The sequence below is a fragment of the Phascolarctos cinereus genome, unplaced genomic scaffold (assembly GCF_003287225.1).
Source record: "Phascolarctos cinereus isolate Bilbo 61053 unplaced genomic scaffold, phaCin_HiC Scaffold_3;HRSCAF=262, whole genome shotgun sequence".
NCBI classification, from domain to species: Eukaryota; Metazoa; Chordata; class Mammalia; order Diprotodontia; family Phascolarctidae; genus Phascolarctos; species Phascolarctos cinereus.
In genome coordinates, this window is record NW_027555736.1 from 177,381,939 (window position 1) to 177,404,573 (window position 22,635).

The window sequence follows — 22,635 nt, forward strand, 5'->3', positions numbered from 1 at the left end:
TCCTTAGTGATAATGCCCTTTATGTCCACTAGCAGCTCAGGAAAGAGCCCAGAATTACCTAAATCCTATTTATATTAGTACAATGAGTTTATCAGATTGGCTGATTTTCATCCTGAAGGGCTCTGAGCCTGGTCCTGAGGAGATGAAGGGACAGGAAGGGGCAGAGGTGAGAGCTTTGTCAGGAAGGCATAGTGCCTACTGTGCGTCATGTACTGTGCTTAATGGTGTGCATGACCTTAGCAAAGTTAGGGGGGAGGTATTGCCAAACAAGTACAGTAACCAAGGAGAGGGATCCCTAAAAAGTTGCCCAGTAGGGACTTTTTTGTGTGAAGAATAGAGGGGTAGGGGAAGGAAACCTTTAGATTTATAGACCTGAGTTCTATTCACATTTATGCTAATAGTTTTTAATTCTCATCTAGTATTTTTGAAAGATGAGTTGGCAGACATGGATTTTTTCATTTACCCTTTTAAAAAAGTTTTATTACTTTATTTCAGAATATCTGTTCTTCCTCACTCCCTTCCCCCCCCCGGAAAAAAATCCAAAGTCTCCCCTTACATCAAAGATTAAAGCAAAAAACAAAAAAAACCTGTTCAGCAAAACCAGCCAATACATTGACAGCATTTGACAACATACCACATCCCATGGTTCCATTCCTCTTCAATGAAAGAAATACATTTTAGCACCTCTTCTCTAAGCGACCAAAATTGGTCAGTATAAATTTTACATTTTTATTGTTCTTTGCATTACTGTATTCCATGTATTACTGTAGTCATTGTGTATATTGCTTGCCTAGTTCTGCTTATCCAGATGTGGTATATCCGCATCACTTCACATGTCTTCCCATGCATCTCTGGATTCCTCCTTATTTCTTATGGTGCAGTAATATTCCATCATATTCCAACATAGTTTGTTGAGTCAATTCCAATCTACACGCCACTACTTTGTTTCCAATTCTTTACTATCACAAAAAGTTTCGTCATGAATGTTTGGTAGATGGGTCCTTTACTTATGTCTTGGACCTCCTTGTAGTATATACCTAGCAATGGGTTCTCTGACTCAAAAGTTATGTACACTTTGTTATTGCCTTTTTTGGGGGGGGGAGGAGGCTTAAGTCCAAATTGTTTTCTAGAATGGCTAGATTCATTCACAGCTCCACCAACAGTCAATTAGTATGATTATCTTCTTACATCTCATCTAGAATTGACTATTTCCATCTTTTTGTCACCTTGTCCAATTTTCTAGATGCAGGGTAAAACATTAGAGTTGTTTTAATTTTCATTCCTCTTATTGTGAAATATTTAGAATAGTCTTTCTTATGATTGTTAATAGTTTATAATACTTTGGAGAACTGTTTGTTTCTATCCTTTGACCCCTTATCTATAAGGAAATGGTTCTTATTCTTTCTTATACATTTATACAAATTCCCCATATATCTTCAGTATCAGACCTTTATCAGAAATACTGACTTCAAAAAATTTTCCCCAAAAGGTGAATTCCCCTAATTAAATTGATTTTGTTCATGCAAATTGAAATTGCCTGTTTAATTTTTTGCAATCTCTACTATTCCTTGATGCATTAACTAAGCCATAGTTATGAAAGGTAGGCAGTTAGATGGCACAGTGGATAGAGCACTGGGCCTGAAATCAGGAAGGCTCATCTTTGGGAGTTCAAATCTGGCCTCAGATACTTACTAACTGTGTGACCCTGGGCAAGTCACTTAACCCTGTTTGCCTGAGTTTTCTCATCTGTAAAATGAGCTGGAAAAGGAAATGGCAAACCACTTCAGTATCTTTTCCAAGAAAACCCCAAATGGGGTCATGAAGAGTCAGACATGACTGAAATGACCAAAGAAAAGCATGCTATGAAAGGTGTCTCCATCATCTTCCTTCATTTGTAGAAACTATTCATTTACTTTGGCAAAAAGAGCTACATACCACACTCTGACACCTCAACTCCAACCCATGTAGTAGGAAAAGTGCTGCACTTAAAATCGGAAGACTTACTCTGAACTTAATAGTAATGTGAACTTAAATTTGAACCCAAATCCTATAACTTCAAATCCAATATTCTTACTATAGCACCTTCCATACAGTTGCTGTGCAGATTAAATAAGACAAGATATGTGAATGTGCTTAGTAATTATACCAAAACATAAACAAATGTAAGGTGGGAAGATACTGATCATGACAGACATTATTAGACCAGGACCTTAATTCCCTGCTTCTAATTTCTGATACCTTATTGGTAAAATAAGCCGATTTTAACTGACTTTCTGGTCAAGCCTAAGCCATTTCCCTTTCTCACTCTTCACATCTTTTATCTCTGTATAGCATTGGCATGAAGGTTACTTGTTCCATTCCTTTCATAACTTGAGAGTTCACACAATGGAGGTCTCACTTCTTCCCATTGTAGTTCTCACAGGACTATGATTTCATGGTGTTCAGCCTCATTGTAGGACATGAATTTTAATTGGATCAATAAGCATATATTTAGTACCTACTATGTGAATTTGTCTTGACTTCATGTTATTGATGGGGTTCCCAAACCTCTATGTAGTTGGGATTGGAACGCTATTAAACTTGAACTAAAATTGGAAAAGTAAAAAGAAAAATTTTCTCAGTCCCTTTCTCTGTTCTTGTCTTCTCTAGTCTATAATCAAATGATCAATTGCCTTTACTTTCAGCTCAGCCTGTATAGGTTAAAACCTAGTCTAAGAGCATGCTTAGGTTTTTCTATCAAGAGATTTCTGAAAACAAAATGTTAAATCTCTGTTCTTACATACAAAAAAAACTCCTTTGTTTCCTTTTTTTTTTTTTAAAGCATGTTCATATTTGTTCTCTGTGGGGCTTTAGCTGGCTGTCATCTCCTCCCTCATGTCAAACATTCAACCCAATATTTATATAAAACACTCATCTTCATATTTTTTAATCCTATACTTCCTAGTTAATCACTGTGTTTGGGCCTCCCATAATCCCAGGGTCTGATAAATGGTGTACTTGCATAGTCTGTGTCACATGTTTTATGTTTTGACTTCATATAAGCCCCCATTATGAAGTTTCTGACCTTTTGGAATTCAAACCATGACAGTCTCCCCAGTTGGCCTCTAGGAGGACTCTATCCTTGGATGAATGCTCACTTGAATTTTGTGAATGATTTCATGCTCCTTTTGTAATGGCTTCTTTTGTAATTTTACAGAGTACCAAGCTGCAATTTTACACTTGAAGAGGGAACACAAAGAAGAAATTGAAAACCTTCAGGTACACCTCTTTAGTCCTACTGGTTATAGGAAACTGATCTGTTTCTCTCAAATACTGAAGTAAATCTTACCCTTCGATGAAATCTTTAAATAGGCAACTTTCTCTGGCCATACAGGCTATGGAAATACCCACGCAAACATTTAATCCTTGTGTTTTTGGAAAGCCCCTCAAAAGAGTGGGAAGAGAAATGTGAAAGTCAGTGAAAGATTGTTGTTATTTAAATGGAAACTGTAACTTAGGATGCATGTGCCATTAAAATTTCACCATATAAGAATTATTTCCAGCTGGTTTCCAGTCTGTTTCACGGTTAAATTTTCAAGACAGGTCCCTTAAGTCCAACAGTGTACAAAGATCATTTTTATAAATATATAAAGCAGAGAACTGGAAGAGTAGAGATTATATTTAGGAAATGGAAAGTAGGTCTGATTGGCTAGAGTTTGAAATGCATGAGAATAAATAGTAAGAATTAAGTCTGGGAGGCAGTTAGGTGGTGCAGTGGATAGAGCACCAGCCCTGGTGTCAGGAGGACCTGAGTTCAAATCTAGCCTCGGACCAAGCACTTGACACTTACTAGCTATGACCCTGGGTAAGTCACTTAACCTAAAAAAAACACAACAGAATTAAGGCTGGAAAGATCACTTGACATTGAGTTATAAGAATGGTTTCCTTGCCTTTCTGATCCTCCTTCTCTTCTGTCTTTCCATATAATGTAATATATTTGAAATATTACTGTACTGGTTGTAGATCTGACTTATAGTCATGGCCCTCTCACTAACCAACTTTATCTATGAGTTGCGATCCCGTATGGGATCATGACACACAATTTAAGAAATGCTGAAGGGGTCACGAGTGGAAAAAGTTTAAGAAGTCTTGAATGACCTTGGACAAGTCAATTTATCTCTGTTTCTTCATTTACAAAATGAAGTACTTGCTCTTAACTAAAGCTCATTCTAGCTCTAATATTATAGGAGTCTATTATCTACAAAAAGGAGTCTATATCTTTTGGTCTGCTGCTAGACTATGTCCCACACAGATAAATGGCCCTCCAGGGAAGGATCCAAGAAGAACTGGCTTGACTGCTCACCATCTGCCAGTGTGCCTAAGGTCCTATCAGCATTTTCACCTCAATTTGTCTGAAGTGGAACACATTTTTCCTCAAACACAGCCTTTGTCCAAACTTCCTTATTTCCATTCATGGCACCATAATTCTAGTAGCCCAGTTCAACTACTTTAAAGTCATCTGTGACTCTTCCACTCCATCACCACATGTACCCCTAGCTAATCACTTGCCCAGTATTATTGATGTGACTCTTATCTACACAGTTTTGCATATTAGTCCTCTCCTCTGCTCACATGGCCATCATCTTAGTTCAGGTAAACTTAATTAGAGCCTTAGGCTGTTCTAATTGCTCCTTCATTCTAGTTTCTCTCCCTTGCCAATCTATCCTCCATATATCCATCAAAATAACCTTCATAAGGTAGAAGTCTCACTATGTCATTCTCTTATTGAAAAAATTTTCACTAGCTCCCCACTGTTGCTGTATAAAATACTAGGATATTAGGATAAAATGTTAGTATTTCTAGGACAAAATGCAAGCTCTTCAAACTGTTAAGGCCCTCCAGTGTGATTCTTGCCTACCTTTCCAGTACTCTTTCATATTGCTCCCTGCCCTGCATTGTCTGTTACAACCAAATTATACTCTTAGGTGTTCTCTGAGCCTTCTATTTTCTGCCCCATGAATTCTAGGAGATTTTGTCCCTCGTGCCTAGAATATACTCCTTCTTTATCTCTACCTTTCAAGATCCATAGCTTCCTTCAAGATTCATTTCAGGTAAGGAGCATCTAGGTGGCACAGTGGATAAAGCACTGGCTCTGAAATCAGGAGCACTTGAGTTCAAATCTGGACTCAGACCAAATACTTGACACTTACTAACTGTGTGACCCTGGGCAAGTCACTTAACCCCAATTGCCTAAAAAACAAATAAAATAAAAGATTCATTTTGAGTAACATTTCCTTCATGCTGCCTTTCCTAACCATCTGTAACCTTTCCCTTCCTGTTGTTAGTGAGAGGCAACTGGATTAGGAGTCAAAGACACTTTCTAATTCTGGATCTGTTACTTAGCTGTGTGACCTTGGGCAAGTCAGTTCATCATTTAAATGCCTACAATATGTTCAGCATTGTGCTAGATACTGGTGGTACCAAGTCAAAAAGAAAATCATCCTTTCCTTCAAGGAACTTACTGGGAATGACGGAAGAGAAGTGAAAAATATGTACATAGATATAAATAGTTATTTTTGGGGTTGGAGGTCACTAACAACTGGGAAGAGTTTAGAAAGACCATTTAAAGGAGATATCATTTAAACTGATCTTTGAAGGGCAGCTAGGGACTCCAAATCACATTTTTTAAACCTCCATTTCCTTATTGGTAAACTTGGGGGTTTAGACTAAGTGACCTTCAAGGTCCCTTGTACCTCTCCATTAATGGTCCTATGATCTCTTGATTTACCTTGTACATACTTATCTATATACATATTTATCCTACCAATAAAATATAAACCCTCTGAGGGCAGGAAATGTTTTATTGTTATCTTAGTATTTTCAGTGTCCAGCACAAAGTGTTAGGTACTTAAAGGAAGAGCCATTGTTTGGATATTCTGTACTACCTGAAGCATAGAAAAATGAGTTGTCAATCTTAATTTTAAAAGTAATGGCTATAAAGTCAAGTTCTTTCAAAGTTGCTGACTCAGTAGCTTAGTAACTAGCTAGATTGAACATCATCTAGTCCCATCCTCTTATTTTCAAGATGAGAAAATGAGGCCATAAAAAGTAAAGCAATTAAACAAACTGGTGGTAGAGGTGAGACTTGGACCTAGGTGTCCTGACCTCTTCTACTACAACACATTGCTTTCTGCATTTTATGAGGATAAATGAAGAAATAAATTTAAAAAATGTTTATTGTAACTTGTGATGAAACATATTACAATTTTACTATTAATTTCCCATTGGTTATTTTCCCCAATATCCTATGTAAGGAGATACCATTTCTTTACCTGAAGTAGTTTATATTAAGTGTTGCTTGTAGCAACACACTATTAGATCTATGTAGATTCAAGCCACACCCAATTTAACTAAAGAAGTCAAATAGCTTATGGGAGGAAAAGGGTATTTCTTAACAACACCAACAATAATAATAATTATAAGTGAGAAGAAGAAGATGAACTTTTGATTTGGGGAAGAGAGAGACTCTGGACTTTTATGCTTTAAAAGGCAAAAGTATGAAAATCCAATCTGACTAAGTTGAGCTGAAAAGGGTGGGGAATTACTTCAGAAACGGTTGAGGATATTTAAAGAAGTCCTTAAACTTTGAAGGCTTACCTGGAAGATGAGAGAGTAGTTAAAGGGACCTCAATGCCAAAATAATATGAAGTCTTAGAGAAGTGTACAGACTCTGGGTAGATTTTGATACCAGGCCAAGATTCAAGGAAACATAAAATTACCTCCTGATTAAGGTCTGAATATGACATTACTCTTAAGTAGTGATGGACAACATAGAAAATACAGTAAGAAAGATATGTAAGTGTTAATACTTTAGATTTTGTTTTAAAATTACTCTAGAACAGGGGTTCTTAACCTTTCTTATGTCACGTATCCATCCCTCTGACAATATGTGGATCCCCTTCTCAGAATAATGATTTTAAATGCATAACATATGTAAGCTTATAAAAGAAACCAATTATATTGAAATAGTTACCAGGTTTTAAATTTTTTTTTAAGTTCACAGACTACAGGTTAAGAACTCCTGCTCTAAAATATTTGGTTTACTGGTTAAATTTAATTATTTTAATCCAGTGGCATTTGATTTAAATTTAGAAGGACCAAAAAGCACAATAATCTCTTCCTAGTCAAAATTTGCTTATGATTTATGACCTACCTTCACAAATCATACTGTCATGAAATGCTGGTGTCACTTGGTGATATCAGTAGAGTGAAAAAATGCTAGATTTAGAATTGGAGATCCTGGGTTCTAATGCTGCCTTTGCCACCTTTCTACCCACCTTGAACATGTAATTTAACTTCTGGGAACCTCAGTTCTTCATCCCTTAAATGAGAGAGTTGGAATGGATGCCTTCTGGATACCCTTTTAGGTAAATATCTATGATCTTGTGATTTATGATCTCAATATTCCCATCTCTTGCAAGGCATTTGATCTCTTCCCAGAATTACTCACTTTATGTCTCTGGAATCAGGATTTCTAAATGGGAATGTACTGGACCTAGGAGCCCATGTAATTTATCTTTGCATATATCAACTTTCTTTTGGAAATTCAAGAAACTGCATTAGCCAGGGAACTACAAATGTGAAGGACCACAGACCCTTACCAAAGATCTTTACTTTGCTATGGATTTTTTTTTTTTTTAGGGAATTGGGGTTAAGGGACTTGCCCAGGCTCACACAGCTAGTAAGTGTCAAGTGTTTGGTCTGAGACTGATTTGAACTCAAGTCTTCCTGACTTCAGGGCCAGTGCTCTATCTACTGCATCACCTAGCTGCCCCTTTCTATGGATTTTCTGGGCAATTACTTTGCATGTTGTCTTGACTTTCCAGTCTTTACAATAAAAGCGTTGGTTTTTTGTCCCATTTTACCTGGGGTTGTCTTGAAAATGGAAGAAGATGCTCAATATAGAAAGGTCTTGGTCTAGCTTGGAGGCAAAGGATTCTACAAATGCCAAGATTTCTTAGCAGTTCTCTAAGTAGTTTGAAGTTGGAAGTTTCCTGGCTAGATGAAGACAGAAAACTGCTGACATAACATTTAAGGTTGTATGTACAATAAATTGATACATCTAATGTGGAGAGAGTTCAAATATTACTAAAGGTTTAGGGCATATTTGAAAAAAAATTCCATAATAAGAACCTATGTGACTTCTGATATTTTCTTGTGAAAAGCTAAAGAAATTCACTTGTAAATATCTCAGTCTCCTAATAATTAAAAAACCAGTATTTTTCAGAAATCAGTTCCTCTTGAAACTTAAAAAACAAAAAAGAGTGAATACCTGGGATGTCCATTCCAGTACAACACCAGAAAAGTTTAATGCAAACTGAATTAACCAGTGTCCTATCCTGGATATAGGTACCAGAACCCCAGTGTATGAATCAATAAATTCTCTGAAATTTCCATTTTGTTAAAAAAAAAAAAAGAAAAAGGTGTGCATTTAACATAATGAAGCACAGGAAGCATAGAGGGAAAATGATCAGTTGGGCTGATAGAAATTCAAGGATTGAGAGGAGCCCAAGTATAATGTGTATATTGGAATCCTAATTGACTGCCTGCTCTGCCCAGTGACCTGTGGCAGTGTGGGGTTACTGGAATGAGTGAAGGACTTAGAGTCAGCAAGATCTAGGTTTAAAATCTTCCTCAGAGAGTAATTAGCTATGTGATTATGATAAAGTAACTTAATCTCTTTCAGCCTCAATCTCTTCATTTGTAAAATGAGAATAATAGTAGTACCTACTTCACAAGGTTGTTGTGAGAATCAAATTAGATAATATATGGGAAAGTGTATTGCAAACCTCAAAGTCTAAATATCTAAATTGTTATTGAATCCATCCTGAACCCAAATCATCAGAAACAGAAGAATAATTATCTGATTTATAACATCCTTCTATAACATAGTCTCTTTCTTACCCACTCCACTGTTTAACAGCTTTCAATATCAGACAGATTAGTCCTTGTTACACAGTTGGTGCATTATCTCGCAGAATACAACTCCTAGAGTTCTATCTCCTTTTTTTGTCTCCTTTTATTCATAGCAGTGTAAGAAAATTGGCGGTCTGGTCCCCATCATGTAGAAGGTCAATCCATCAGTCAGTAAGCGTTTATTAAACTCTTGCTAAGTAAAGTAGTACCTGTAACTAGGTATTTATCAACCCTTGGAACTTGGATTTCAATTAGCCTAACTGACCAGATTCCTTCTGCTGCATAATTTGCCTTTACAAGAGAAGAAAACCTTTTTATAGAATGAAATCTTCAGAGAATTAGTATACTTGCCTTCTGAGGCCAAAGTGAAAATGAAGGTTGTTGGTTCAATGTATAAAATTATCATTTAGATGATTTTAACTTCTGAAATATTTGCCATGTGAATGAGTTGAACTGGCATTCTGAAGTTTTTGTGTTATATTTAAAGCCAGATTTCCTGCACGTAAATCTTTTGATAAAGTAGAGTTGCTGTTAGGAAGAAAATGACTAGCTTTCTCCTCTTGTTACTTCATAACAGACAGTGCTTTTTTTTTTAATGACACCATTAGCAAACAGTGATGTTCCAATCAGAATCTATACACGATTATGGTTTGAGAAATTACTTAGAGGTTATCTATTCCAATACCCTTCACTTTATAGATGAGGAAACTGAGGCCTAGAGATATTAAATAACTTGCTCAAGGTGATTAAAATAGTATGTAATAAGTAGCAAGGTCAGCATTAGAAACTATACCATCTGCCTCAAGTTCAGCATGTCTAGATCAGCAGATCTGGTTTTAATTTTTGTTTATTCACTGATTTGCTAAATAATCTGGAAAATTGACTTCCCCTTCCCAATTTTGACATATGTACAATGGCAGTAAATATTTAACACTCAACTGTACTTTTGGAATCTAATTAGGAAAAATGAAATATCAAAAAAACTTAGGGGAAAATATGTTAAAAACTTAAAATTTTTAATTTTTTTTAATTTTTTTTTTATTTTTGGCTCCCTATTGGGGAATTAAACCCAGGTCTCCTGCATGACAGTTAAAATCTTTTTAAAACAAGACAGGTGGACCAGCAGGATAGCAAAGTAGTTGATATTAGTCTGAATTCCTTAACCTAAGAACCTCAAAACAAGAAAAAAATGCTCCAAATTTATAGTAATCAAGGCTCCATAAACTAGATAGGAAAGCACAAATACCACCCAAATGTAAAAGCTTTTGGAGAGTGAAAAGGCTTAAACCTCCCCATCACCAGCTCATCCCACATGCTCAGTACACCTTAAACCTAAACGGCTTCTCTTTGGTCTCTTCATGGCATATAGCCCTCTAAATTGTTCATACCTTATAAGAAGTAAAATACATTGATCTGGTCCTGTGGAGAGGGAGACTTGATGGTGCACTATCAGCTAGAAAGGAAAGGACCTGGAAACAAATGTGCTCAGACTTCTTCCAGTAGAATTTACACAGGGCAGGGCCACAGCCAGGCTCCAATTCTTCCTTTCCGCCATTCCTCTCCCCCAACCTGAGGAAGCTAATGCTGCCCAGTATTGGGTTCTGTGCAGGAGAAAACTTGTGTGCTATCCTAGTGGAAGAGAAGAGGAATTAAACATTAGGAGAGGTGCCTGAATGGACTTCTGGGATTGGTCAATACCTGAGGTAGGTAGCTAGGTAGCGGAGACAGTGATATAGAGTTAGGGTGTATTGGCCTTGGAGTGAGTTGTGAGAATAAGGGTAAGAAGTAGTACTGGACCTCATCATGCAGGATACAGATTGACTTACATCACACCAAATTTCCTTCCTCCATTCATTAATATTTCTAGAAAAAATGATAAGCAGAAGCCCCTTCCCAAAACATAGGGGGAAAAAAAGAAGCAAGAATGGGATAGCTCTACAAATGTACTAACATTAGAATGGAATAAAGGAGCAAGCTCAATGTTTGTATTCCAGAGACCTTGCCTTTCGTAAAGGACTTAGAATAAAGGACATGTTAGTGTATGGATCATGGATGAGAGAATAGAGTTCAGGATGGCCTCAATGGGAATAGAAATAATCACAAGGACAAAGTAAATGAGTAATTCTTGGAAAGAGCACCACCAAGGAATGTTCCATAACTTAAGAGGTTGGACCAATAGTGTGGAGATTATAAACACACTCTTATGTGGATTGCGGGGGAAGGGAAGGGTCAAAAGTTTGGAAAGAGTCAATAAATAAAAATAAGTAGAAATTTATAAATTACATAAACTCAAGAAACTTTGAATTGGGTAAATGAATGGGAATCAATGGCAAGGGAGAGCATGTGGGAATAGACTAGGATCAAATCAATGTAAGCCAAATTTATCACATGGATCTTAAAGCACTGACTTAAAAGATGGATCAAAATCTATATAAAAGAAATAATGAAAAAAGCACAAATCTTAAAACCATGTCTTTCAATGTGAATGGAGGAACTCCTGAGTTCTATTGCCATCAAAATGACAATTTATTCACTTCTTTTAGAACCCTTTAACTTTCAAACTTCCCAAAAAAGGGAATTATGTGCTAGATATAGAACTACAGCTAAATCCACAGAACAAAAAAGAGAGAACTGTAGCAAGTTTAAATCCTGTTAAATTAATACTGGAGAATGTTCATTCAAAACTCCTCACCCACTTCCCTCCAAGCTTCTGTTGTAGGGACACAAGCTGTCTTACAGCCTTAATCCTTGGTCTCATTGAGGGGACCTCTTCTAGCTATAGTGACTCTGTCAGAACATTCCACCACCTCTACATCCCTCCAGCTTGCAACAAGCAGCAGATACTGTCTCTATATAACCACATGAGGAGGGAAGGAATTAGAAAGGAGACCCAAAATGTGTCGCTTTCCAACTGTGACCTGGTCCTAGGTTAGGGCCCCTAGGATTGTAGATACCCCTAAGATACCCTCTCTTTACCCTATAAGAAGTGAGACCACTCTGATTCCAATCAATTTGATGAAAAAGAAGAGCCAAGGGAGAAAATGGGGTAGTAACTAGCCCAGTTTGTGTGGCTATTCCAGGCATGAAGGAAAAGGGTACCCTGTCCCTCCAGAGGATACTCAGGACACAGATCCAGGCTGGTGAACCTAATATCCCCCAAAGTATGGAGGCTGAAGCAGCTTTGCAGACTAACCTCAGGAATATGCCCACTAGAAAAAAAGGGAGCAGCCAGAAAGTGAGAGGAAAATATTTTAAAAGGCTAGAACATCAAAGATTTCCAGAAGAAAACCTTCAATAAAAGCCTATAATATTGCTAAAACAACAGGGATGATCATAAAACTAGAAGAAAGAATGGGCCCTAAATCTCCAAAGAAATTGCAAAGCTCTCTTAACAAATATTACAAGACAAAGATAGAGGAATACTGTACCACATGAAGTATGAATACTATAGCCTCCCAAGAGAGTGTGGGACAGCAACAAGAAATTCCAGAATTTTCCAAAAGAGGGGTTAAATCCATAAAAAAATGAAATTAGGAATGAATGTCAGTCTTAACATAGAGCACTTGGTGTAACTAAAAAAAAATTAAATTTGAAAAAAAAATCCATGATGGAGAGTCTCCTTATAGAAGGTGTAGATTAACAGAAGTGTAAAACAATAATACCAATGTAAAGACTGGCAAAAGAGAAATCAAGAGGCAACAATATTAAAAGAACATTGAATTCTACACAAACCAAAGCAATCAACCTTGAAGACAGCATCACAGAGATGAATGAATGAAAAGTGTTAAGAAATTATTATATGTCAAGCAATGGCTAAGTGCTGAGGATACAAATAAAGCAATGATGTCCCTATAGTCTCTGTTTCTGTTCTTTGTGGAGCTTACATTAGATGGGGGAAAATGACATACATAGGAGAGTTTTGGCTAGGAAGGATATATGGAATAGACTGACACACCCTAACCAGGTACAGTGAAAATTAATTTGATCATGGTTCCAGAACTATAAGGTTAGAAGTTGGCAACTAGGCTGTGGAAAAGGTAGTCAGAGTGAAAGTTTGCTGGGACTTAAAGATCAAAGGCAGTTAGGTGTTATTGTGGACTAATAGCAATAGTGCTTACCATATAGTAGTCACTTCATAAAAGCTTGTTAAAACAACAACAACATAATTCTCCCAGAAGAATATAATAATTTTTTAAAAATCTGAAAACCATAATGAAAATAAAATAAGAAAACTGCCCAGAATTTCTAAATACAGGCAACAAATCAAGACTTAAGATAATTTTTTGATTACTTGCAAAAAAAACATTATGAATGGATTAAATAACAGTAAAATGAAAGACAATGACAGAATGGATAAGAAAATAAAACCCATTTTCTATATATGAAATGCATCTAAAAATAAAGACATATGCAGAATCAAGATAAGAAGCTGTGACAAAATTGACTAAGAAAGTCAAAAGTTGCAATAATGCTATCAAACAAGGCAAAAATGAGATATAAAAAGTAATCTTCCCACATCAGGAAGTCAAGCCAAGAAATACTTGAGCATCTACCAGGTATAGTATACTTTAATGATCTACATGTAAATAGGGAATCTGTGCTTCATCCACGGATTCATAAAATGTTAGAACTAGAAGGGATTTTGAGGATCATAGACCAATCACTTCATTCCACAGAGGAGGAAAGTTAAGGCTAAGAAAGAAGGGATTTTGCCCAAAATGACATAACTAGTTGATGATGAGGCCAGAGTCATAAAGAACCTTATTTCTTGGTTCTCAATCCAATGTTCTTTCCACTGCATCACACTGACTTCTTTTGGAGGGGTGTTTATGGGGCTAAGGTAATCATCATAAGCTTATTGGCTCAGGTCCTAAAAGAAACTAGACATCAGGGACTAAACAGGATTAAGAGGTTGGAAAGTAGAACTTTAAATGAAATAAAAAGCATGAATCACATCTCTGGTCCTGTTTCCTTCAAGCTATTGATACTTATCAGCTACATCATCTCCAACTCTACTAAATGTAAAAATAATAGGGACACAGAGAGGAAATACTACTGTATATTAAGAGAGTGAGGGGTCTTAGGCTTAAGTCATAGCTCTGCCAGTGAAGAGCTTTTGATTTTGAGTAAGCCATCTAATTCTTCTTGGCTTCACCTCAACAGTTGGAAAAAACCTCAGAGGTCATCTAGTTGAACCCTTGTTCAAAGAATGAACTTCCTATAGAGTACTCCCAAGAAATGGTCATCCAACCTTTGCTTGAAATTGTCTGGCGATGGTGAACTCACTAACTCCTGAGGCAATTTTCACATCATTTTAACCAAGATAGAAATTAGCAATTTTAACATCCAGGGCACGTACCAGAAAATGTACCCTGAGCAAGCAGGAGTGTGATGGAGAAGTCACAGATGCCCTGAGTTTTGCAGCCAGGTGAGACATTCTGAGCTGAGTTCCCTGCTTAAATGGAGGTTAATGTTAGGGAGTTGTTTCTTTTTCCCCTGATATAAAACCTAAATTTGCCCTTTTTTTCATCTTCTACCAATTGCTGCCATCCAGGGTCTAACAGATCAGGTTTAATCCCTTTTCCATGTGACATATCTTCAAATGTTTGAAGAGAACTATGCTGCCTCCTCTCCCCACATTAAGTCTTCTCAAGATCTCCAGTTTAGTAGTTCTACCTGTTCAGAATTTTGTTCTTTATGTTGTGTTGAAATCTGCTTCTCTAAACCTTCTACTCTTTGGTCCAAAAGTTTTTTTCATATTGTATCTGGTCCCTTTGATGAAATTTTTTGTCACTTCTTGTTTCAAAATCTGATGTAGTGAATAGAATGGTGACCTTAGAGTAAGGAAGACCTGAATTAAAGCTCCATTTCTGACAGTTATTAACTGTGTGATGCTGAGCAAGTCTCTTAATTGCTCAGTGCCCCAGGCAAAATTCTCTAAGACATTGATTGCTATAGATGAATTATTCTCTTTTTGGTAGCAGGCATTTCTTTACCAGAAGTTCCTTACATTGACAAAATCACATCTCTATCTGAAAAACAAGCAAAAGCTCTCTCTTTTGAGCCAGCCAGTAAAGTCCAATCTCCTCTGAGGGATGTCTCTATAGTTTTATAATATTAAAAAGCACATGAAATGTACATTCAGTTGTCAAATCCTATCAATTCTACCTCTTTCATATCTATCACATACTTTCCACTTCTAATGCAACAAATCTCATTATTACTTATCCAGACTTCCTACCTGGACCTCCTTCTCTCCTTTCCTTCTTTCCACCCCCATTTCACCACTATCCCCAGTCCATTCTTTTAAATTTTATTTTGAGTTCAATACAAAAAAAGAGAGCATTTCATGTGTGTGTGTGTGTGTGTATAACAGAACACAAAAAGGAATGTATATAAAATCATAAATTTCCGTAATATACTGCATGCTTTTAAAAAAGTACTGATTCCACATATTGCTTTCAAAACTGTCTTATTTCTCTGAGCATCCTTTTATCTTCTTTTAACTAAAAAAAGTCTCAATAGCCTTTAAATTTTTTTTATCATATCAATAACAAAAACAAGGAAAAAATTATAAGATTATATCAACAAATGCTGAAAAAGCTTTTGACAAAATATAACACCTATTCCTATTAAAAGACTAGAATTAATGGAGCCCTTCTTAAATGATAAATAATATCTATCTAAAACCAAGAGCAAGCATTATCTGCAACAAAGATTAACTTGAAGCCATCCCAATAAGATCAGGAATAAAACAAGAATGCCAATTATCACCACTATTATTCCATATTGTATTAGAAAATCTAGCTATAGCAATAAGGCAAGTCAAAAAAATTGGAGGATAAAAGTAGGCAACGAGGAGACAAAACTATCATTCTTTGCTGTTAGGGAACCAACTGAGAAATTAGTTGAAAGAATTAACAACTTTAGCAAAGTTGCAGGATATAAAATAAACCCACATAAATCATCTGCTTTTCTGTATACTACCAAGAAAACCCAGTAGGAGATTGACCTAATCAGTGCACCTGAATACTCAAGGACTAAGGTAAATCCAGAGAAGAGGTCTACACTTTTACTAGCTTTCTTACCTGGTGTCTATCTATCCATAGAGACTGTAATATAACTCAATAACTCAATAACTAATAACTCAAACATTTCCTTCCAGTGACTTGACTTTTTGCCTCAACCACAAAGAGGTAAGGGATTAACTAGAGAGATATAAATATTAGTGATATTCTTAATTGGGACCTCAGAGCAGTTCTGATTAAACTAACAACTTTTTATCTCAAATAAATTCCTTAAAGCTGCAGAGGAGGGAATCATGTAGACCTGAAGGGCCATTATATATGTATATGCATATGCATATGCATATATGTATATTTATTTGGTCATTTGGGGCTAAATGATTTGCTCTGGGTCACATACCTAGTACCTCTGAGGTCACATTTTAACTCAGGTCCTCCTGATTCCAGGTCCAGTACTCTATCCACTGCGCCACCTAGCTGCCACCATTATATTTTCCTTAGGCTTCAAACAAGCTAATTATTGTAACAGGGCATTGAATGTGTTTTTATTTTTCACTTTGCTGTTTGGTTTTAAAAGCTCTGGGCATGTGATTTCTTGAGCTATGACATGTATACTTTTTTTATGGTTTTCAGTAAGTCTAGTAACTCTTAAATTCTCTCTCCTTTACCGCATTCCCAAGTCAGTTATTTTTAATAACATATCTTACATTTTCTCTATATTTTGTTTTCTATATTATTGTATTCTAATATTGTTATCTCATGGTGTCATTGATTTCTTTAATAAAATGCTTTTTCGTAATTTAAGGGATGGGCATTAATATGAACATTTTGTTCATCTGAATTGACTACCTTAGGAGTGAGGGGAAACACAATTCCTACCAAGAGAAGGGATGGGGTTTCTGCCTAGAAGACACAAGTAATGGAGATTCTAAAGCCTGGGCAATTATCTCCATATGTTTCTTCAACTGTAAAATGGAAGGAATAGGCTAGAGGAGCTATAAGGTCTATTCTAACTCAGTCACTCTAGTTTTTGATTCTATCAGTAAAAATGGGGAGTTAAAGAAGGGGAAGCTAGGAAACAAAATTAAAGGTGTTAAAATTGTAATCATTATCATTAAATACTTATTGAGCTATGAATAAAACAGTGAGACTACCATCACTGTTTCATGTGTAGTAAGATGCATTTGTGATATGTGCCATTTTCACTTCCAGACCAATGTCTCACTGGTGGACTGAATCAATTTATATTCAAGGACTAATATTTAAATAAACTAAAAGTATTCTCGAAGCCTTTTATAGACTTTTCTACAGAGTAAATATGGCAAGCGTCTTTGGCGCCATTTTGTCATATAAAGAAACTGAGGCCAAGAAGATGGATGGTTCTCTAAAATCACAGTATAAACTTTATCCCCAATCTCCAAGCCTATTTATTATCCTGAATAACTTATGACTTAAGATCGAAAAATTCTTGTGTAATAGAGACTTTTACGTTTGATGTGAAGTCCTTTATTTTGCCTTAGGATCCTTCCCACCCCTTTCCCGCCAGATTAATGAGTTGAGCCAAACATCTTCCCAACTTTTATGACCCATACTTCAAATTTGGAATCTTTGGACTCATTTTTCCACTTTGTTCTGATTTTGACTTACAGTCAGGATGCTATCCTTGAAAAAAGAATAACTCGTTCTACATTGCTTGTTCCTAGCACCTGAGATATCATTTGATTATTGTGAACATAAACTCAGCAATTCCAAAACTATTGAGAGAAAAACACAATGTAGATATAACTGCTCTGGGATGTGTGAACAATCCAGGTCTTTCTCCTGGTGTGTAAAAAGGACACTTTAGTTTGCCTTTGCTTCTGTGCATCAGTCCCAAGAATGGCAAACCACTACTTCAGCATTGATTTCCTTTTTTTTTTTTTGGGGGGGGGCTAGGCAATGGAGTTAAGTGACTTGCCCAGGGTCACACAGCTAGTAAGTATTATGTATCTGAGGCCCGAACTCCAAGGCCAGAGCTCTATCCATTGCGCCACCTAGCTGCCCCCATTGATTTACTTTTAAAACCTTTGCCCCAGTAAGGCCAATCTCAGTAGCCCTTTAAGTGGTGAAAGAATTAGGTTTAATGTTTATCTTATGCTGACCTCTTTATAAAACCAGGCAAATAGAGAATTGTTTTTTTCAAGCCCCTAAAAAAGAGCAGCTGTGTGATATCTTGGAGATCTGGCCTCTGAGCCAGCAAGGCCTGATTCAGGTTGCACATGTACTGGCTATGTGACCCTGGAATCTCTCAGTGCTGTGGAAATTCTTCAGGGTTATTAGTTGCATCCTCCACCTGCATTGGTAGAGGAAACCTCCTCACCTTAAAGTTCCCTATATCAGTGAAATCATGGGTGCAGTACTTATTCCTCTCCCTATCCCCATTTTGTCACCTAGCTTGAACTCTTGGGGCCCAGTTCCTCTAGAAGGCACATATTTCCTTTCCCACAGTGCCTTCTACGGAAAGGCAGCTTGAAATAGTGGATGGAGTATTAGACTTTGGGTTCAAATTCTGCCTCTTATACTTATTAAGTTGTGTGGCCGTAAGCAATTCATTTTAATCTTTCTGAGCCTCATTTTATTGTTCTGTAAATTGGGAGTAACAATAATAATTGTACCTCCTTCACAGGGCTGTTAAAAGGTTCTTTTCAAACCATGAAGTGCTGTGTAAATAAAGTTGTTTTCATTACAGCCTGAATTGCCTTATATGTAGGTCCTTAATAAATGTTTATTGTTTTAACTCCTCAGTGAGACAGATTACCTCAGTGTCTAATCCATTTCCTGTGCAAAGTTAGGTACTTTAGCAAATTTGGTGAGTTCTTATCATGTCACCAAGGTCTCATTTGGTAACATTACTTTCCTATAGGCTTAAAATGGAGCAGCAGCTTAGGGTAATGAAGATTATGGAACCTGGAGTCAGAAGACATGGACACCATCTTTCACTAAGAGGAAAGCCTAGAGCCAAAGAATTTCCAAACTCATCCCAGGTGCATTTATTTCTGATGCAGATTCCTGGCTTGCCTTGGCTACTCAAACTGATTTATATGACCTTGGAAAAATAGTTTCACTTCTCTAGGCTTCAATATCCTGATCTGGAAAATGAAGGAACTGAAGTAAATTATCTCTCTTAGGCTCCCAAGGTGGTAAACTTATTCATCAGAGAGTAATTTCAGCAGAGAATTTCGTGTGTATAGTTTAGAATCATTGGATTCCTATTCTCCCTCCACTCTTGATATTAGTTATTTCTCATCCCTGCTCTTTTTTCTTCAGGTTATCTTTCCCCTTACCTATTCTTCCTCTCATTATTTCCACACTTTTGTCATCTCTTGTCCTATAGGAAAGCCCACTCACGTCATGTATAAACCATGTTGAACTCCCCAAAATTTTCCAGACTCCCTGCAAGGTGATTTGATGGAGCCATTTAATTTAGAAGGTCTGCATTTAAGTTGCCTATCATGCAGGAGTCAGATGTGGCCTGTTTGGCTCCCTGCTTCTCCTTCTGTGAAAGGTGGAAAATAATACATGCCCCTCATCTGCCTCGTGAGAAGCAGTTACAGATTAAGGAGATTATGGCTTTGAGTAGTTTGAAACAAGGTGGCATGAAGATGCCTGATGGGTTTATCAGTTTCCAACCAATAATGTGACTGGGTGGGGTGGGAGTGGAAAACTGGTTGTAAGTTGTTACTTTACCAAGTAACCTTTTGCCTTCATTAAACCAAGATCATAGACCTTGGTATGGTCAGAACTCTATATGAGTTTCTAGGGGTTCTACTCATTGTTAAATGCATTCGTGTTCATAATAGGGTGATTAGGCTATGAAAGTAATCTGGGAATGGACTCCAAACTGAATGTGAACTTAGGCTGTATTTTGTTGTCCCCAGTGGAACAAAATTGTATGTGTCCATTAGGAAAAACTTGTGGAATTTCTTAATCTTTTCGTGGAAATAAAATTGGAAGCATCAGGGCACCACAAAATAATTTTATTCATATAATGTACCCCTTGGCTACACTTTTTCTGACTTACACTTTGCTGATGAAGCTAAAATGAACAGAAATTGGGTTGGAAGTGAAGTTGTTGGGGTTTCAAAATAATCTGTCTGATTTGCAAAATCTTATGTTACTCTACCAACATGAAACAGATAATCGATTAATTTCTGGGGAATGGAGCAAGGGAAAAGGAATAGAGTTATTTGCAGTCCAAGAGTCATCTGTATGCCCGGACAGAAACTGATGATACCCCAAACATCAGTAGCGGCACCATGAAGGCTCATGGTATAATAATACCTTTAGCTTAATTGAACTTACTATTAGGTCAATTTCCCTGCACCAAACAAAATAGAAATATAGAAAAAAAAACAATTGCGTTTGGAGACGTTAAGTCTCTCAAACCTATATATTTGTGTTTTCTTTATAACATGTATGCCAGTCATCACTTTAGGTCATTAAGTTCCTAGAGGCCCAGAGGCATGCTTTAAGAAAGTCACTGGGGTGCTGTGGAAAGGCCATGGGATCTGGAGTCAGGGGACCTAGGTTTGCATCCTGACTCTGCCGCTCTCTCCTTTGTTATCTTAGAGTAGGCATTTCGTCCCTCCAGTTCCTAGTGTACTCATCTCTAAAATCAAGTAGTTGCGTCAGATGACCCTTGAGCTCCCTTCTAGTTTTGGCATTCTAAACCCTAATTTGGAGCACAGAATTCGAATTCAGAGTTGTTGTGAAAAGAGAGCGTTTCATAAACCAGAAGGCATTATATAATTGTGAGCTATCACTGCGATTTTTGTTTTTGTGCAACGAGTGAAATGATTTCGCACGTATCGGATAGTCCCAGGAAGTTCTCTGCCTCCTACCTTTGGAGGATTCCGTCTTACATCACAGGCGGATAACATTGCATTGTGCCAAACTCTGGTCCTGCACAAATAGGTGGGTTGCTGAATAACGAGTGCTTTCATTACTCATGTGCAGTACACAGCTGGTTGCTCCTCTCATAGGCTTCTTCTCTGCAATTCCAGCTTCAAGCTTCGGACATGTCTGTTCTTTTCTGCTGAATTTCCACTTCTTCTTGTTACTACACTCACCATCTTTGAAATGCCATTGGGACCCAAGGTGGCCTTTCTGGGAAGAGTGTTGGCTTCAGGTGAGAGACTATCAGTGCAGCTGAAACATTTTGAACATTGGTATTTGTTTTCTGCTGCTTCACTTAAGAGAAGGCAGCGTGGTATGGTAGAACAGACTTGGAAACGGGAATCAGACAACCTAGGCTGGAGCTCTGCTGCTAACTAAATTCCATATTCATTTTGAATCCTGGAGGCTCCGTTGAATCTAGCTGCATTTCTACTACCCTACTAACTTTTTGCTTAGCTCCAGAATTGAAAACTACTCCTTGCTGAGATGCTGTAGAGTGGATACAGGAAGGACACTCAACTGGGATCAGGAAACCAAGGTTATAGCTTTTGTGTCAATTAACTGTGTGACATTGGTAAAGTAATTTAACTTCTCTGGGCCTCCATCTCCTCAGGCATAAAATGATGGGATTGAAATAGATCTCAAAAGTCCCTGCCAGCTTTAAAATTTCTTCTTTGAGGGACTGATATTTACTTTGTTTTAGTTTATGCTCATGCAGATTTTTGGATCCTTTCTTTTATACCTCCCATGATACCAACACAATGCTGGGCATGTAGTGGGGGTTTGATAAACATTTCTTAAAAAATCTCTGACCAAATACTGACATGATATAACACTAATATCATACTTTAACAAACATTGATAGAAATTCCTTTTCTCATATCTTGTATTTAGTTTGCATGCCTTTCGTGGATGGCATAATATATTAGAGGAGGAGGTTGAAAAGAAGCATAGATCACTTTCTCAGTTGACTCAATGGACTTTGGATGTCTTAGCTTCCTATTTCACTAGAAGAGCCATTGAAAGGATGGAGTATTGCAACAGTATAGTTAGAGCTACAATACAATCCTTAGGTGGAAGAATTGAGAAAACAGCTAGTGAAAGGGGAGGAAGGAAGGAAGAGAGGAAGAGATAGAGGGAGGGAAGAAACTAACATTAAGTACCTGCTATGCGCCAGGCATTGTGCTAATCTTTTTGCAAGTATTTCACTTGATCTTTTTTACAACAGCTCTGTGAGGTAGGTGGTGTTGTTATCTCAATTTTACAGTTGAAGAAACTGAGTCAGACAGAAACCCTGGGCAGACTTTCCCAGGGTCATGTAGGTCTGCAATCAAGAAAATTTATTGGAGGGATTGGAAAAGGAATTGCCTTGCTCTTAGAACCTTCAGAACTTTGCTGTATTCCCATTTGGGGGATGAAAGTCAGGGTCTGTCTTCATAATGGAATCACAGTGCTTAAATTTTTACATCTGATGATGATGTAGCAAGCCTTCCCATCTCGCCCCCACCTTCCCTGATTTTAAATTGCTGTGTCAACTAGATATTCATGACATATTGGATAGAGACAGATCTCAAAGTTAGAAGTACCTGATTTTAAGTCCTGCCACATTCTGACTGTGTGAGCCTGAGCAAGTCACTTGACTTTTTAGTGCTCTAAGTAATTCTCTAAAACTATTAATTGCAGAGAAGTTTCTTTGGATCAGCATTAGTAGAGGGAGTTT

The 22,635-nt window shown here is 37.1% G+C and overlaps 1 protein-coding gene across 1 annotated transcript in view; it reads left to right on the plus strand.

Annotated features, from left to right (window-relative positions):
• Positions 1-22,635, plus strand: part of LOC110214783 (formin) — a 356,877-nt gene that overhangs the window by 61,459 nt on the left and 272,783 nt on the right. Inside the window, 1 exon segment of the mRNA XM_020995886.2 lies at positions 3,197-3,258. Coding sequence (XP_020851545.2) covers positions 3,197-3,258 — 62 coding nt within the window.